The sequence below is a fragment of the Puma concolor genome, chromosome C2 (genome assembly GCF_028749965.1).
Source record: "Puma concolor isolate L17-30 chromosome C2, mPumCon1.1.hap2, whole genome shotgun sequence".
Classification (NCBI taxonomy): domain Eukaryota; kingdom Metazoa; phylum Chordata; class Mammalia; order Carnivora; family Felidae; genus Puma; species Puma concolor.
This window is the reverse complement of record NC_141675.1, coordinates 100,140,034-100,159,415: the sequence shown is the minus strand read 5'-3', so window position 1 is coordinate 100,159,415 and position 19,382 is coordinate 100,140,034. Positions and strand designations below refer to the sequence as shown.

The window sequence follows — 19,382 nt, the reverse complement described above, 5'->3', positions numbered from 1 at the left end:
TACACTGTATTACAGTTCTTTCTATGCCTCTCTCCCTTGTGATACGAAGAAATTTCCTGAAGTCAGGAACCATGTCTTATTTATCCCTTACCCTAGAACCCCACACAATTATAGCCATCAACAACTGTTTCATAAAACAAAGACAAAGTATAAAGGCACTAATAAGTGGAGTCCTAGGTGCCTCCATCACTACTTTCTATTCTTCTTGCTGCTTGTCTCCTTAGAAGTTTCTAACAAAGATGCATTTCTAGGAAAAGTTGAACAGGGGAGAAGTTAATGCTCGTTACTTCTTGTAGCAACAATCCTTGGCTAGTCAGCATCCTGGGGCACTGGGATCTGGGACAAACTATGAATTAGTGATAGTCTTTCACATATGGGATGTTGTGGGTTCAATCCCAGAATACTTTAATGAAATTAATATTGCAATAAAGTGAGTCAAATGATTTTTTTTGTTTCCTGGTACATATAAAAATTATGTTTACACTATAGCATAGACTATTAAGTGTGTAATAGCATTATGTCTAACAGTGTACATACCTTAAATTTAAAAATACTTTATTGCCCAAAATTTCCAACCATAATCTGAGCTTTTGGAAAATCTTAATCTTTTTGCTGGGGGGGGGGGGGTCCTGCCTTGATGTTGATGGCTGCTGACTGATCAAGGTGGTGGCTGCTGAAGGATTCCATCTCACTTTCTTTGCTCATCCATAAAAAGCAACTGCTCATTTGTTAAAGTTGTATCATGAGATAGTAGACATTCAGTCACATCTTTAGGCTCTACTCAGTTCTAGTTCTCTTGCTGCTTCCACCACATCTTCAGTTACTTCCTCCACTCAAGTCTTGAACCCTCAAAGTCACCCATAAGGGTTGGAATCAACTTCTTCCAAGAAATCCTGCTAATGTCGATATTTTGACCTATTCCCATGAATCTAGAATGGTAAATCCTTTCCAGAAGGCTTTCAATTGGCTTTGCCCAGATCCATTAGAGGAATCACTCTCTATGGCAGTTATAGCCTTACAAAATGTATTTCTTAAATAATAAGACTTGAAAGTCTACTTTACTCTTTGATCCACAGGCTACAAAATGGATGTTGTGCTAGGAGGCATAAAAACAACATTAATCTCATCATAGGTCTCCAGGAATCATGGGTAACCAGCTATGTTGTCAATGAACAATAATATTTTAAAAGGAATCTTCTTTTTTTCTGAACAGGTCTCCCAGCTTTGTTGTTCCATTTATAGTGCACAGGCAGTAGGGATTTAGCACAATTCTTAAGGGCCCTAGGATATTCGGAATGGTAAATGAGCACTGGATTCAAATTTAAGTCACCAGCTGCATTAGCCCCTAACAAAAGGGTCAACCTATTCTTTGACGCCAGGAATTGACAGATCCTTTATGAAAGTCCTAGATGACATCATCCAGTAGGAGGTTGTTTCATCTACATTGAAAATCTATTGTGGTGCACCTAGGTGGCTGACTGAGCATCTGACTTTGGCTCCGGTCATCTCATGGTTCATGAATTTGAGCCCTATGTCTGGCTCTGTGTGGACAGCTCGGAGCCTGGAGCCTAGTTCAGATTCTGTGTCTCCCTCTCTATCTGCCCCTCCCCCATTCGCACTCTGTCTCTCTCTCAAAAATAAATAAACATTAAAAAAAATTTTTTAAGAAAATCTGTTGTTTAGTGTAGCCACCTTCATGACTGATCTTTTTTTTTAATGTTTATTGATTTTTGACACAGAGAGAGAGAGAGAGAGAGAGAGAGAGAGAGAGAGCATGAGCGGGGGAGGGGCAGAGAGAGAGGGAGACCACAGATTCTGAGGCAGGCTCCAGGCTCTGAGCTGTCAGCACAGAGCCCGACGCAGGGCTCGAACTCACAGACCGCGAGATCATGACCAGAGCCAAAGTCAGACGCTCAACCGACAACCACCCAGGCACCCCATGACTAATCTTAGCTAGATCCTCTGGATAACTTGCTGTAGCTTCTCCATCAGCACCTGCTGCTGTACCTCACACTTCTCTATTATGGAGATGGCTTCTTTCCTTCTTTGCTTAAACTTCATGGACCAATCCCTGCTAACTTCAAACTTTTCTTCTGAAGCTTCCTCACCTCTCCCAGAATTGGAGAGAGTTAGGGCATTGCTCTGCATTAGGCTTTGGCTGAAGAGAATGTTGTGGCTGGTTTTATCTTCCATCCAGGCCACTGAAATTTTCTCCATATCAGCAATAAGGCTATTTTGCTTTCTCGGTATTTGTGTGTTTACTGGAATAGCACTTTTAATTTCTTTCAAGAACTTCTCCTTTGGAGGGCATCTGTCTGGTTAGGAGATAGAGCATGTGACTATTGATCTCAGGGTAATGAGTTCAAACCCCATGTTGGGCATGGAGCCTACTAAAAAAAACCTTTTCCTTTGCATTAACATCTTGGCCTACTATTTGGCACAAGAGACCTAGCTTTTGGCCTGCCTTGGCTTTTGACATGCGTTCCTCACTAAGCTTAATCATTTCTTGTTTCTGATTTAAAGTGAGAAACGTGTGACTCTTCCTTTCAAGTGAACAATTAGAAGCTATTGTAGGGTTATTAACTGGCCTAATTTAAATATTCTTGTATCTCAGGGAAGGCCCAAGGAGAGGGAGAGAGATGGGGGAATGACTAGTTAGTGGAGCAGTGAAAACACACACAATATTTATCGTTAGGTTTGCTGTCTTAAATGGGTGTGGTTCATGGCTCCCCAAAACAATTAAAATAGTAACAAAGATCAATGATCACAGATCACCATAACAATAATAATAAGTTTGGAATATCACAAGAATTACTAAAATGTGACACACAGACATGAAGTGAGCCAATGTTGTAGAAATAATGATGCTGATTAGCTTGCTCAACACAGGATGGCCACAAACCTTCAATTTGTGACAATCACAGTATGTGTGAAGTATAATAAAATCATGTCAATTATTAGTTTTTTTGTTAATGGAGCTGAAGTTTGTGACAAATTTATAACGAAGGAAATCTTGTTTTGCAATCAATTGTTTCATGATAGTAGAAAATATATAATTAGAGAATGTAATTATCACAACTTTGTGACAGTCCTCTTTGACTCTCTGATATCTATTTTTCTCTTCTTCCATATTAGCCAAGTTCCAATTTTGTTCAGGGTGATGATGTGACCATCTAAAAATAGTCATCTTCCCAGACTTCCACGTGGCCACACAGCATAGCTGCAGATAACAAAATGCAAACGAAAGTCTGCAGGATAGTGTGGCCATTATTTTCAAAATGTCAATTAGTTTCAAATTAAAGAAACAATAGAAACAGCCAGAAGACTCTTTAGCCCTTTGCCTTTCCTTCTACCTTTAATTCTTTTTCTCTTTGATCCCCTGAAATATGAATGATCATTATAGATGATAGCAGATATTATAAGCAGACATAAAAGATATTAAGATGACACAAAAACTGTAAGTCACATTCATTCATCAAAATTCACAACTTATTCAATAGTATTTAACAAATGGTCTCACCATAAGAGAAAGTAAGAATGGGCTGGAAATTCATGATCAGAAACAATTTAATCAAAATTATGTATTACATTATTACTCACCAAAGAAACCCAGAACTTCCCTGGCTCAGAGTAAAATCCACAGAGTATGCGACAGGGGGTTGATGGAATAAAGATTTCGGGTAATGGCTCCTCTTCCTCTCTTTCCTCCTCCTCCTCCACCTGGAATTCCTTTTCTCCATCTTCTTTCATCTCTGCTGCTAGCTGCTTCCTCCTTTCTTCCTTCTCCTTCTCCTTCAACTCCTTTTGTTTCTTTCTCTTTTCTATTTCTATTAATCTCTTTCACAAGAGACATTAAGAAGATAAAAAACTGTAAAGCATTCATTCATTTACAGTAATGGGATGACAAAGAAAGTGGAAGGAAAAACTCACAGCTCTGATGTAACAAATAGTGTCATTTAAAAATAAATCAATTTGGGGGTATATCTTTAAACTTTTCAAATCATTTCTGTATTACCTGCTTCGATCCTAGTTTTATAGAAATTATTTTCTCTTTTTTTTCCTAATAGAGAAGCTAAATACATTTTCTTTCAGAGTCCATCACCATCAACCCATGAACTAGGTAGACCAAAATAACCATGGAGGAAAGGTGTTTCTATTTTAGTAGATACTAAAATAGTAATAGAAAACTGTGAGTTAGGCCTTCCACATCTATCAAATGGTGATTTCAAAAGTCACCTAACACTAGCATCCCTACCTCCCATCTTTTATTCTTTTTATCCCTCAGAATTACTTCCTAATTTATATGATCTCATCACATCAATCCTCCTCAAAATCTCACAATGGGAGGAGTCACTGAAAAGCTTCTGCAAAACAAAAGAGGTGGAGACACAGTAATGAAGGGAACCTCCAATCCCAAATGCCATGCACTGCAGTGGGAAGGGATACTACTGAGACATCCTGAGCAGAATCATCTGCCCTGGAACACAGGGGGAAAAAGCCAAGGTTTAAAAGAACAACTAGTATGTGAAAGAACCAGCCCTAAAACCCTCCCAAACTAAAGGGAGCTGCTGGAACTCTCTCTGGGTTAGAAGGGCTGACAAGCACCCCAGTTTATGCTCCCCCTCCACCATGACAGTGTCAATGGGATGAGAGGGTCTGGGCACCCTAACCAGCCTACCACGTCAGTGAACCTCAGACACCTGGCCCCAGCAATCCCACCAAGGAGGCTCTAGGGCGGTATATACCAGGACACCTCTCGATAGCACTCAGTACAGCACCAAGGTGACACAGGTGCGAAGCATCCCTGAACACTCCAGGTCCATACCCACTTTGGCTTCAGCTTGCTAGGCACCATCAACACAGAGTACCCTAGGACTTCCTGGCTGAAGTCTGTTTGGCCCAGCTGTCCCACCAGGGTGCCCCCTGTACAGAGCATCCCAGGACACATTGGACTCCACCAGCCTTGGTTTCCATTGCCCCACAAGGGCACCCCCTTTGCTGCACACTGAGGGACCCTCCAGTTTATACCTACTTCACCTTCAGTTGTCCTGCCAGGGCATCCTCAGGATGGAACGCTCCTAAATACCCTGGCTTGCACACATTTCCACTTCAGCCGTCCTGCCAAGGTGCCTTCTGTATGGAAGGTCCAGCCCCCCACTCACCCCCCCCCCCCTTAGCTTGCATCCACTTCAGTTTTAGCTGACCTGCCAGGGCATCCCTGAAAAGAATGCCCTTGGACACACTGGCTTGTGCTGGCCTGGGCTTATCACCCCATCAGGGCACCCCCTGCAATGGGCACTGCAGGACGCTCCAGCTTGTACCAACTTCAGCTGTCCTGCCAGGGCACCTCTGCACATAAGGGCCCAGGATCCTTCAAACTTGCACCCACTTCAGCTTTAGTTGTCCTGTCAGGGTGTCTACTATATGGAGACCCCTAGGACCTCCCACTTGCACTCACTTCAGCTATGGTCATCTCACCAGGTCAGTCACAGCATGGAATGCCCTGCAACCCCCAGCCTACACCAACCACAGCTCCTGCCAGCCAGCAGAAGTCGCCAAGCATACACAGGGGATGACCAGACACAAGACCATTTCTTCAAATTCAGAAGTAGCTGTTCTGCTAATTCATCAAAATAAACATGGAAGTCAATAACAACAGGGAAACAGGAGTATGTTCCAAAAGAAAGAAAAAGACAAAACCTCAGAATAAGTACTAAGTAAAAAGGAAATAAGCAATATGCCTAATAAAGAGTTTAAAGCAATGATCATAAAGATGCTTACTAGGCTGGAGAAAAGAGTGAAAGAACTCAGTGAAGCCTTCAACAAAGAGATGGAAAATATAAAAAAGAACCAGAGATGAAGAACACAATAACCTAAGTACAAACAAACAAATAAACAACAACAAAGAACACTAGAGGGAATCAAAAGATTAGAAGGTGTAGAAGAATGTATCAGTGATCTGGAAGAGAGGGTAATGGAAAGCACCCAAGCTGAACAACAAGGGGGAAAAAAAAAGCAGGATAAGTTAAGAGATCTTTTAGACAACATCAAGCAAACAAATATTTGCATTATGGGGGTCCCAGAAGGAAAAAGAGAGAATGGGGCAGAAAACTCAGTTGAAGGCATACTAGTAAAAACTTCACTTATCTGGTAAAAGATATAAACATCTAGGTTTAGGAAGCACGAAGCATTCAAAATAAGATGAAACCAAGAATGTCCACACCATGACATAATAATTAAAATGTCAAAAGTTAAAGATAGAAAAAGAATTTTAAAAATAGCGAGAGAGAAGTATAAAAGGAAAGCACATAGGCTATTGGTTGGATTTTCAGCAAAACTTTGCAGGCCAGAAGGGAGTAGCACTACATATTCAAAGTCTTGAAAGGAAAAAACTACAACCAAGAATACTCTACCTGGCAAGGTTATCATTCAGAATAAAAGGAAAGAGTTTCCCAGACAAAAATTAAAGGAGTTTATCATCACTAAATTGGCCTTACAAAAATGCAAAAGGACTTCTTTAAGTATAAAAGAAAAGCCCATAATTAGAAGAAAATTATGAATAAAAATATGTAAAATATGGTAACCTAAACATAAAATGTGGAGAGAGGGGTATAAAAAATAACTTTTTTAGAATGTGTTTGAACTTAAATGACCATCAACTTAATATACACTGCTATATACTTAGGAAGCAATATACAAACCTCATGGTAACTACAAACCTATCCTAAAACAAAACCTATAATAGATACACACAAAAAAAGGGGGGGGGGGAATAATGACACTACAGAAAGTCAATCACAAAAAAAGAGAGTAAGAAAAGAACTAAGAACGCCAAAAAAAAAAAAAAAAAAAAAAACAACCAGAAAACGATTAACAAAATGACAATAAGTACATACATATCGATAATTACTTAAATGTAAATGGTCTAAATCCTCCAATAAAAAGGTAGAGGGTGACAAATCAGAAAAAAAGAAAGACTCATCTACATGCTGCCTACAAAAGATTCACTTCAGGCCTAAAGACACAGACTGAGATCGAAAGAATTGAAAAATATATTCCACTACAAATGGAAGCAGCAAAAAAAGCTGGGGCAGGAATACTCATAACAAATAAAACAGACTGTAAACTCTAAAATAAAAACTATAATAACAGACAAAGAAGAGCATTATATAATGATAAAGGGATCAATCCAACAAGTAAATATCTATGTACCCAACATTGGAGTACCTAAATAAACAAAGGAAATATTAATAGATATAAAGGGAGGAACTGACAGTAACACAATAGTAAGGGACTTTAACACTTAATTTACATCAATGAATAGGTCATTCAGGCAGAAAAATCAATGAGGAAATAGTGTCTTTGAATGACATATAAGACCAGATAGACTTAATATATACAGAACATTCCATCCCAAAACAACAGAGTACACATTCTCTTTAAGTGCATGTGGAACATTCTCATTCTCATTAGGCCACAAAATAAGTCTCAATCAATTTAAGAAGACTGATATCATATCATTCATCTTTTACAATCACAACACTATGAAACTAGGACTCACAATCAAAAGAAAAAACCACAAACATGTGGAGGCTAAACATACAACCAGTGAGTCAATGAAGAAATCAAAGAATAAATGAAAAAAAAAAAAAAAAAGACATGGAGACAAATGAAAATGAAAACACAAACTGTCCAAAATCTTTGGGAATCATTGAAAGCAGTTCTAAGAGGGAAATTTATAGCAGCACAGGCCTATCTCAAGAAACAAGAAAAAGTTCAAATAAACTAACTTTACGCATGAAAGAACTAGAAAAAGGACAAAGTCCTAGGTAAATAGAAGGAAGTAATAAAGCTCAGAGCAGAACGAAATGGCACATAGACTTAAAAAAAAAAAAAAAAAAAAAAAACAGACCAATGAAAGAGAAGACCAATGAAATCAAGATCTGGTTCTTTCAAGAGACAAACAAAATCAATAAACCTTTAGTCAGACTCATCAGTAATAAAAGAGAAAAGACCCAAATAAATAAAATAAAAAACAAAAGGAAAATGTAACAACCAGCATCATAAAAATACAAGAATTATGAAAGAATACTGTGAAAAATTATATACCAAAAAATTGGACAACCTAGAAGAAATGGGTAAATTCCTAGAAACATACAGTCTTCCAAAACTGAATAAGGAAGAAAGGGAAAATCTGAAGAGACCAATTACTAGTAATAAAATTGAATCAGTAATCAAAAATCTACCAAAAAGCAAAGCCTGTGACCAGATGGATTCATAGGTAAACTCTACCAAACATTTAGAGAAGAGTCAATACCTCTCCCCCTCAAACTATTTACAGAAAAATAAAACAGGGAAAGATTCCAAGTATATTCTGAGAGGCCAGCATTACCCTGATACCAAAACCAGATGAAGATCATTTTAAAAAGAAGAAGAAAACTACAGGGAAATATCCCTGATAAACATAGATGCAAAAGTCCTCAACAAGATATTAGCAAACCACATTCAACAGTATATTAAAGGGATCATTCACCACAATCAAGTAGGATTCATCCTCAAGATGCAAGAATGGGGTAGGAGGACGCTGGGTTCACCCCACCCTGCTGATCGCTTAGATTCCACCCACATCAGCCTAATTTACCCAGAAAACCGCCAGAAGACTAGCAGAACGGACTCTCCGCAGCCAAGCGTAGATGAGAGGCCCACAGAAGAGGGTAGGAAGGGCGGAGAGGCAGTGCATGCTACATGGACTTGCAGGAGGGAACCGGGGCAGTGGAGGGGCAGCCAGCCCACCCGGCAAGGCAGAGCCCCCGAGTCTGGCTTGCAAAAGCAGAGGTGCCAGACAGAGTGTGTTCTGACAGCCAGCAGGACTTAACATCTGGAAGGTTATAAGTTAACAGCACTGCTCTGAGAGTGGGAGGGCTGGAGGAAAATGGGAGGGAGAGTTGTTGAGCCCTGGAGGACACAGCTCAGCTTGTCGGGGAACAAAGGCACTGGGAAGTGCCATCTCCCTCACCCATCCCCCAGCCAAAATCCCAAAGGGAACCAGTTCCTGTCATAAACTTGCTTGCACCGCGCAAACACCCAACGCTGTGGATCCATCCCTCCGACGGGTCTGCCTCCCTCCCGGTGCCACAGAGCCCCTCCCGAAGCAGACCACCAAAGGCAAAGCGAGCTGAGCCTGCCCCTCCTGCCCCTGTGCACCTTGCGGATCCACCCCGGCTAATATGCCAGATCCCACTGAAGCAGCACCACAAGCCTGGCAGTGTGCAAGTAGCCCAGGCAGGGGCCAGACCACTCCATAGTGAGTCCTGCCCCTCAGAGAGGGGAAGATAAGGTACACACCAGTCTGACTGTGGGCCCAGTGGTGGGCTGGGAGCAGACATCAGGTCTGACTGCAGCCCTACCCACCAACTCAAGTTACTCCAGACACCACAGGGGAAGAGCCCTGTAGTTCTGCACCACTCCAGGGACTATCCAAAATGACAAAATGGAAGAATTCTCAAAATAACACTCCAGGAAGTAGCGACAGCTAATGAACTGATCAAAAACGAATTAAGCAATATGGCAGAAAATGAATTTAAAATAATAGTCATAAAATTAATCGCTGGGCTTGAAAAAAGCATAGAGGACAGCAGAGAATCTATTACTACAGAGATCAAGGGACTAAGAAACAGTCAGGAGGACCTAAAAAATGCTAGAAATGACCTGCAAAATAAAATGGAGGTGACCAAAGCTCAGATTGAAGAGGCAGATGAGAGAATAGGTGAATTAGAAGATAAAATTATGGAAAAAGAGGAAGCTGAGAAAAAGAGAGATAAAAAAATCTAGGAGTGTGAGGGGAGACTTAGCTAAATGACACAATTAAACGAAATAATATACGTATAATTGGGATTCCAGAGGAGGAAGAGAGAGGGAAAGGTGCTGAAGGTGTACTTGAAGAAATCATAGCTGAGAACTTCCCTGATCTGGGGAAGGAAAAAGGCATTGAAATCCAAGAGGCACAGAGAACTCCCTTCAGACGTAACTTGAATCGATCTTCTGCATGACATATCATAGTGAACCCAGCAAAATACAAGGATAAAGAGAAATTTCTGAAAGCAGCTCGGGATAAACATGCTCTAACATATAAAGGGAGACCGATAAGACTAGTGACAGACCTATCTACTGAAAGTTGGCAGGCCAGAAAGGAATGGCAGGAAATCTTCAATGTGATGAACAGAAAAAATATGCAGCCAAGAATCCTTTATCCAGCAAGTCTGTCATTCAGAATAGAAGGAGAGATAAAGGTCTTCCCAAACAAACAAAAACTGAAGGAATTCATCACCACTAAACAGCCTTACAAGATCCTAAGGGGGATCCTGTGAGACGAAGTACCAGAGACATCACTACAAGCATGAAACCTTCAGACATCACAATGACTCTAAACCCATATCTTTCTGTAATAACACTGAATGTAAATGGACTAAATGCACCAACCAAAAGACATAGGGTATCAGAATGGATAAAAAAACAAGACCCATCTATTTGCTGCCTACAAGAGACTCATTTTAGACCTGAGGACACCTTCAGAATAAAAGTGAGGGGATGGAGAACTATCTATCATGCTACTGAAGTCAAAAGAAAGCTGGAGTAGCCATACTTATATCAGACAAACTAGACTTTAAATTAAAGGCTGTAACAAGAGATGAAGAAGGGCATTATATAATAATTACAGGGTCCATCCATCAGGAAGAGCTAACAATTATAAATGTCTATGTGCCGAATGTGGGAGCCCCCAAATATATAAAACAATTATTCACAAACATAAGCAACCTTATTGATAAGAATGTGGTAATTGCAGGGGACTTTAATACTCCACTGACAACAATGGATAGATCATCTAGACAGAGGATCAATAAAGAAACAAGGGCCCTGAATGGTACATTGGATCAGATGGACCTAACAGATATATTTAGAACTCTGCATCCCAAAGCAACAGAATATACTTTCTTCTCGAATGCACATGGAACATTCTCCAAGATAGATCACATACTGGGTCACAAAACAGCCCTTCATAAGTACACAAGAACTGAGATCATAACATGCACAGTTTCAGACCACAACACTATGAAGCTTGAAATCAACCACAAGAAAAAGTCTGGAAAACCTCCAAAATCATGGAGGTTAAAGAACACCCTACTAAAGAATGAATGGGTCAACCAGGCAATTAGAGAAGAAATTACAAAATATATGGAAACAAACGAAAATGAAAATACAACAATCCAAATGCTTTGGGACGCAGCGAAGGCAGTCCTGAGAGGAAAATACATTGCAATCCAGGCCTATCTCAAGAAACAAGAAAAATCCCAAATACAGAATCTAACAGCACACCTAAAGGAAATAGAAGCAGAACAGCAAAGACAGCCTAAACCCAGCAGAAGAGAAATAATAAAGATCAGAGCAGAAACAAACAATATAGAATCTAAAAAAACTGTAGAGCAGATCAACGAAACCAAGAGTTGGTTTTTTGAAAAAACAAACAAAATTGATAAACCTCTAGCCAGGCTTCTCAAAAAGAAAAGGGAGAGGACCCAAATAGATAAAATCATGAATGAAATGGAATGATTACAACCAATCCCTCAGAGATACAAGCAATTATCAGGGAATACTATGAAAAATTATATGCCAACAAACTGGACAACCTGGAAGAAATGGACAAATTCCTAAGCACCCACACGCTTCCAAAACTCAATCAGGAGGAAATAGAAAGCTTGAACAGACCCATAACCAGCGAAGAAATTGAATCAGTCATCAAAAATCTCCCAACAAATAAGAGTCCAGGACCAGATGGCTTCCCTGGGGAATTCTACCACACATCTAAAGCAGAGACAATACCTATCTTTCTCAAGCTATTCTAAAAAATAGAAAGGGAAGGAAAACTTCCAGACTCATTCTATGAAGCCAGTATTACTTTGATTCCTAAACCAGACAGAGACCCAGTAAAAAAAGAGATCTACAGGCCAATAACCCTGATGAATATGGATGCAAAAATTCTCAATAAGATACTATCAAATCGAATTCAACAGCATATAAAAATAATTATTCACCATGATCAAGTGGGATTCATTCCTAAGGTGCAGGGCTGGTTCAACATTCGCAAATCAATGTGATACATCACATTAATAAAATAAAAGAACCGTATGATCCTGTCAATTGATGCAGAAAAACCATTTTGACAAAATTCAGCATCCTTTCTTAATAAAAACCCTAGAGAAAGTCACAATAGAAGGAACATACTTACACATCATAAAAGCCATTTATGAAAAGCCCACAGCTAATATCATCCTCAATGGGGAAAAACTGAGAGCTTTCTCCCTGAGATCAGGAACACAACAGGGATGTCCACTCTCACCGCTGTTGTTTAACATAGTGTTGGAAGTTCTAGCATCAGCAATCAGACAACAAAAGGAAATCAAAGGCATCAAAATTGGCAAAGATGAAGTCAAGCTTTCACTTTTTGCAGATGACATGATATTATACATGGAAAACTCAATAAACTCTACCAAAAGTCTGCTAGAACTGATACATGAATACAGCAAAGTCGCAGGATACAAAATTAATGTACAAAAATCAGTTGCATTCTTATACACTAATAATGAAGCAACAGAAAGACAGATAAAGAAACTGATCCCATTCACAATTGCACCAAGAAGCATAAAATACCTAGGAATAAACCTAACCAAAGATTTAAAAGATCTGTATGCTGAAAACTATAGAAAGCTTATGAAGGAAATTGAAGAACATATAAAGAAATGGAAAAACATTCCGTGCTCATGGATTGGAAGAATAAATATTTTGAAAATGTCAATACTACCCAAAGCTATCTACACATTCAATGCAATCCCAATTAAAATTGTATCAGCATTCTTCTCAAAGCTAGAACAAGCAATCCTAAAATTTGTATGGAACCACAAAAGGCCCCGAATAGCCAAAGTAATTTTGAAGAAGAAGACCAAAGCAGGAGGCATCACAATCCCAGACTTTAGCCTCTACTACAAAGCTGTCGTCATCAAGACAGCATGGTATTGGCACAAAAACAGACACATAGACAAATGGAATAGAATAGAAACCCCAGAACTAGACCCACGAAAGTATGGCCAACTAATCTTTGACAAAGCAGGAAAGAACATCCAATGGAAAAAAGACAGTCTCTTTAACAAATGGTGCTGGGAGAACTGGACAGCAACGTGCAGAAAATTGAAACTAGATCACTTTCTCACAGCATTCACAAAAATAAACTCAAAATGGATAAAGGACCTGAATGTGAGATAGGAAACCATCAAAACCCTAGAGAAGAAAGCAGGAAAAAACCTCTCTGATCTCAGCCACAGCAATTTCTTACTTGACACATCCCCAAAGGCAAGGGAATTAAAAGCAAAAATGAACTATTGGGACCTCATGAAGATAAAAAGCTTCTTCACTGCAAAGGAAACAATCAACAAAACTAAAAGGCAACCAACGGAATGGGAAAAGATATTTGCAAATGACATATCGGACAAAGGGCTAGTATCCAAAATCTATAAAGAGCTCACCAAACTCCACACTCGAAAAGCAAATAATCCAGTGAAGAAATGGGCAGAAAACATGAATAGACACTTCTCTAAAGAAGACATCCAGATGGCCAACAGGCACATGAAAAGATGCTCAACGTCGCTCCTCATCAGGAAAATACAAATCAAACCACACTCAGATATTACCTCACGCCAGTCAGAGTGGCTAAAATGAACAAATCAGGAGACTATAGATGCTGGTGAGGATTGGAGAAACGGGAACCCTCTTGCACTGTTGGTGGGAATGCAAACTGGTGCAGCCACTCTGGAGAACAGTGTGGAGGTTGCTCAAAAAATTAAAAATAGACCTACCTTATGACCCAGCAGTAGCATTGCTAGGAATTTACCCAAGGGATTCAGGAGTAATGATGCATAGGGGCACTTGTACCCCAATGTTTATAGCAGTACTGTCAACAATAACCAAATCATGGAAAGAGCCTAAATGTCCATCAACTGACGAACGGATAAAGACATTGTGGTTTATATACACAATGGAATACTATGTGGCAATGAGAAAGAATGAAATCTGGCCTTTTGTAGCAACGTAGATGGAACTGGAGAGTGTTATGCTAAGTGAAATAAGTCATACAGAGAAAGACAGATACCATATGTTTTCACTCTTATGTGGATCCTGAGAAACTTACCAGAAGACCATGGGGGAGGGGGAAGGAAAAAAATGGTTAGAGAGGGAGGGAGCCAAAACATAAGAAACTCTTAAAAACTGAGAACAAACCTGCTGCTCCAGGGTTTATGGGGGGTGGGAGGGAGAGGTGGGTGGGGGATGGGTATTGAGGAGGGCACCTGTTGGGATGAGCACTGGGTGTTGTATGGAAACCAATTTGACAATAAATATGTTATAAAAAATAAACAAATTAAAAAATAAAATAAAAAAGCAATAAAAAAAGATGCAAGAATGGTTCAATATTCAAAAATCAATCAATATGATACACATTAACAAAAGATAAAAATCATATCATCTCAATAGATGCAGAAAAAGCATTCGGCAAAATTCAACATCTGTTCATGATAAGAACTCTTAACAAAGTGGGTTTAGAGAGAACATACTTCAACATAATAAAGGTCATATATGAAAAATCCATGCTAACATCATACCTGATGGTAAAACAGAGTTTTACCTCTAAGATTAGAAACAAGATGAGGATGTTCACTCTTGCCACTTTTATTCAACATAGTACTGAAAGTCCTGGTCACCTCAGACAAGAAATTAAGAGCGTCCATACTGGTAAGGAAGAAGTTGAACTGTCAGTATTTGCAGATAGTATGATATGATACATAGAAAACCCTCAAGACTTCATCAAAAACTATTAGAAATAATAAATAAGTTCAGTCAAGTTGCAGGATACAAAATTAATACTCAGAAATTGGTTGTGTACTTAAGAACAAAATAGCAGAAAGAGAAGTTAAGAAAACAATTTTATTTATAATTGCACCAAAAAGAATAAAATTACCTAGGAACAAAACTTCACCAAGGAGATAAAGACCTGTATGCTGACTCTAAAACACTGATTAAAAAAGAATCTAAAGATAATACAAACAAATGGAAAGATATTCCATGCTCATAGATTGAAAGAATTAACATTGCTAAAATTTCCAATACACCCAAAGCAATCTACAGTTTCAACACAATCCCTATCAAAATGCCAATGGTAATTTGCACAGAACTAGAATAAATAATATTAAAATTTGTACAGAACCACAGAAGACATCAAATAGCAAAAAGCAATTTTGAGAAAGAAGAACAAAGTTGAAAGTATCACAATCCCAGATTTCATGATATATTACAACTGTGTTAATAAAAACAGAATAGAATAGTACTGGAACAAAAATAGACTTGTAGATCAAAAGAACAGAACAGAGAGCCCAGAAGTAAGCCCATGCTTATATGGTCAACTAATCTATGACAAAAGAGGCAAGAATATACAGTGGGGAAAAAGTCTCTTCAACAAATTGTGCTGGGAAAACTGGACAGCTATAGTCAAAAAAACAAAACTGGACCACTTTCTTATACCATACACAAAAATGAATTATAAATTCATTAAAAATTAAAAATTATGAAACCTAAAACCATAAACTTCTAGAAGAAAACATAGGCAGTAATGTCTCTGACACCAACTGTAGCAACATTTTTCTAGATATGTCTCTTCAGTCAAGGGAGGTAAAAGAAAAAATAAACTATTGGGACTACATCAAAATAAAAAGCTTTTGCACAGCAAAAGAAACCATCAATAAAACCAAAAGGCAACCTAGTGAACGGAAGACAATATCTGAAAATGATACATCTGATAAGGGGTTAACAGCCAAAATATATAATTCATACAACCCAACACCAAGAAAACCCCTAATTAATCCAATAAAAAATTGGGCAAAGGACCCAAATAGACATTTTTCCAAGGACAACATCCAGATGGCCAACAGACACCCAAACAATGCTCAACATCACTCATCATCAGTGAGATGCAAATCAAAACCACAATTTGGGGCACCTGGGTGGCTCAGTTGGTTAAGTGCCTGACTTTGGCTCAGGTCATGATCTCACAGTTCATGGGTTTGAGCCCTGCATCAGGCTCTGTGCTGAGAGCTCAGAGCCTGGAACCTGCTTTGGATTTTGTCTCCTCTCTCTGCCCCTCCCCTGCTCATGTGCTCTCTGTCTCTCTCTCTCTCTCCCTCTGTCTCAAAAATAAATAGACCACAATGAGATGTCAACTTACAGCTGTCAGAATGGCTAGAATCAAAAAGACAGAAAAAAGTAAGTGTTGGCAAGATATGAAGAGAAAGGAACCTTCATGCACTGTTGGTGGGAATGTAAATTGGTGTGACCACTGCAGAAAATGGGACAGAGCTTCCTTAAAAAATTAAAAATGGAAATATCATATGATCTAATTGTTCCTCCTGGGTATTTACCCAAAAAAAACCAAAAACACTAATTCAAAAAAACATAAGCCCCTCCCCTATGTTTATTGCAGCATTATTTACAACAGCCATGGTATGGAATCAATCCAAATGTCCATTAATAGAGGAAAGAATAAAGAGGACGGAGTGTAGACATATAATGGAATATCACTCAGCTATTTAAAAGGAAGAGATCTTGCCATTTGGACAGCATGGATGGACGTAGAGAGTATTACACTCAGTGAAACAAATCAGACAGACAATTACCGTATGATTTATATGTGGAATCTAAAAAACAGAACTAACAAAAAGCAGAATCAAACCTATAAACACAGAGAAGAAACTAATGGTTGCCAGATGAGAAGGGGCAGGACAATGGGCAAAATGGGTAAAGGGGAGTGGGAGGTACAGGCTTGAAGTTATGTAATGAATAAATCACGGGGACAAAATGTACAGCACAGGGAATATAGTCAGTGGTATCATAACAACTATGGTGACAGATGGTAGCCACACTTGTGCTGAGCAGAGCATAATGTATAGATTTGCTAAATCACTATGTTGCATACCTGAAACTGATGTCACCTATGTCAACTAGTCAAATAATTTCAAATTTCTTCAGAGAATAGGGAGGAAAAAAAACTCACAATGGATCTCAATGGTCTAGAATTGCACTGAAACATCTTGGCTGGTATTTAAGGAGCCCATGCGCAGCTCACAGATTCCTGCCACATCCCTCCCACATAATGCATCCCTCCGTTGCAATTCCATTCTTCATGTTCCGAAAGCACTACAAATTCTTACAACTCTGCGTTCCCTCAGGATGTTATTCCAGCTCTTACTGCCTTCCTCTCCATTTTCATCCTCTCAAAATCCTTCGTACTTTTTTATTACAACTTTTTTTAAAAATTTACATGCAAATTACTTACCATATAGTGCAACAATGATTTCAGGAGTAGATTCCTTAGTGCCCCTTGCCCATTTAGCCCATCCCCCCTCCCACAACCCCTCCAGTAATCCTCAGTTTGTTCTCCATATTTATGTCTCTTCTGTTTTGTCCCCCTCCCTGTTTTTATATTATTTTTGTTTCCCTTCCCTTATGTTCATCTGTTTTGTCTCCCTAAGTACTCATATGAGTGAAGTCATATGATTTTTGCATCTTTCTCTGACTGGCTAATTTCACTTAGCATAATACCCTCCAGTTCTGTCCACGTCATTGCAAATGGCAAGATTTCATTCTTTTTAATTGCCGAGTAATACTCCATTGTGTGTGTGTGTGTGTGTGTGTGTGTGTGTGTGTGTGTGTGTATATATATATATATGTATATATATATATATATATATATATATATATATATATATATATACACCACATCTTCTTTATCCATTCATCCATTGATGGACATTTGGGCTCTTTCCATACTTTGGCTATTGTTGATAGTGCTGCTATAAACATGGGGGTGCATGTGTCCCTTTGAAACAGCACACCTGTACCCCATGGATAAATGCCTAGTAGTGCAATTGCTGGGTTATAGGGTAGTTCTATTTTTAGTTTTCTGAGGAACCTCCATACTGTCTTCCAGAGTGGCTGCACCAGCTTGCATTGTCATCAACAATGCTAAAGAGGTCCTCTTTCTCCACATCCTCGCCAACATTTGTTGTTGCCTGAGTTGTTAATGTTAGCCATTCTGACAGGTATAAGGTGGTATCTCTTGGTGGTTTTGATTTGTATTTCCCTGGTGATGAGTGATGTTGAGCATTTTTTCATGTGTCGGTTGGCCTTCTGGATGTCTTTTTTGGAGAAGTGTCTATTCATGTCTTTTGCCCATTTCTTCACTGGATTCTTTGTGTTTTGGGTGTTGAGTTTGATAAGTTCTTTATAGATTTTGGATACTAACCCTTTATCGGACATGTCATTTGCAAATCTCTTCTCCCATTCCATCAGTTGCCTTTTAGTTTTGCTGATTGTTTCCTTCACTGTGCAGAAGCTTTTTATTTTGATGAGGTTCCAGTAGTTCATTTTTGCTTTTGTTTCCCTTGCCTCTGGAGACATGTTGAGTAAGAAGTTGCTGTGGGCAAGATCAAAGAGGTTTTTGCCTGCTTTCTCCTTGAGGATTTTGATGGCTTCTAACAATAACATTGTTAAAAACATTTATTTAGATACAGTCTATGATAAATAAGTCGGTAGAGGTTCCACTGCCACCGATTCATCTGAGAAGAGCCCTGTGCCATTCAACTGGTGAATGTCTGAACGATGTCCCATCTCTCATCCCAGCCAGAGTGCACACCTTCCATGTTGTTCCTGTTCACTGATTGCTTCCAAATCCAGATGACCTTTATCCCCAAAGTAAGCTCAAAACAGTTGGTTCAGGCATTCCAGGATCTGCACCCCTCTTGAATCCCAGGTAAATCACGAGAGGAATAAAGCCCCAGCGGATGGCAAACTGGCCGCCCTTAAAGAGCTGCTGCAGCCTCTGCTTGGCCTCTTTGCTCAGCTTCACCATGGCGACAGCCGGAGCGGCGAACTGAGAACACTGAGAACAATGACTTCTTACATTGAAGTCATCCATTTTGGGTTTATTTTTGTGTATGGTGTAAGAAAGTGGTCCAGGTTCATTCTTCTGCATGTCACTGTCCAGTTTTCCCAGCACCACTTGAAGAGACTATCTTTATTCCATTGGATATTCTTCCCTGCCTTGTCAAAGATTAGTTGGTCATACATTTGTGGGTCCATTTCTGGGTTCTCTATTCTGTTCCATTGATCTGAGTGTCTGTTCTTGTGCCAGTACCATACTGTCTTGATGATTACAGCTTTGTAATATAGCTTGAAGTCTGGGATTGTGATGCCCCCTGCTTTGGTTTTCTTTTTCAAGATCGCTTTGG

The 19,382-nt window shown here is 39.3% G+C and overlaps 2 protein-coding genes across 4 annotated transcripts in view; both read right to left on the bottom strand.

Moving 5' to 3' along the window:
- CFAP44 (cilia and flagella associated protein 44) overlaps nucleotides 1-19,382 on the bottom strand; it is a 151,481-nt gene that overhangs the window by 85,076 nt on the left and 47,023 nt on the right. For all 3 annotated transcript variants that reach the window (XM_086675417.1, XM_086675416.1, XM_086675418.1), the window contains one exon: nucleotides 3,601-3,837. In XM_086675417.1, coding sequence (XP_086531543.1) covers nucleotides 3,601-3,837 — 237 coding nt within the window. The remainder of the gene's footprint in view (nucleotides 1-3,600; nucleotides 3,838-19,382) is intronic.
- Nucleotides 18,634-19,030, bottom strand: LOC112849545 (mitochondrial import receptor subunit TOM7 homolog). The gene has a single exon (XM_025913193.2). The coding sequence runs from the start codon at nucleotides 19,001-19,003 to the stop codon at nucleotides 18,836-18,838; it is 168 nt and encodes a 55-aa protein (XP_025768978.1). The 5' UTR covers nucleotides 19,004-19,030; the 3' UTR covers nucleotides 18,634-18,835.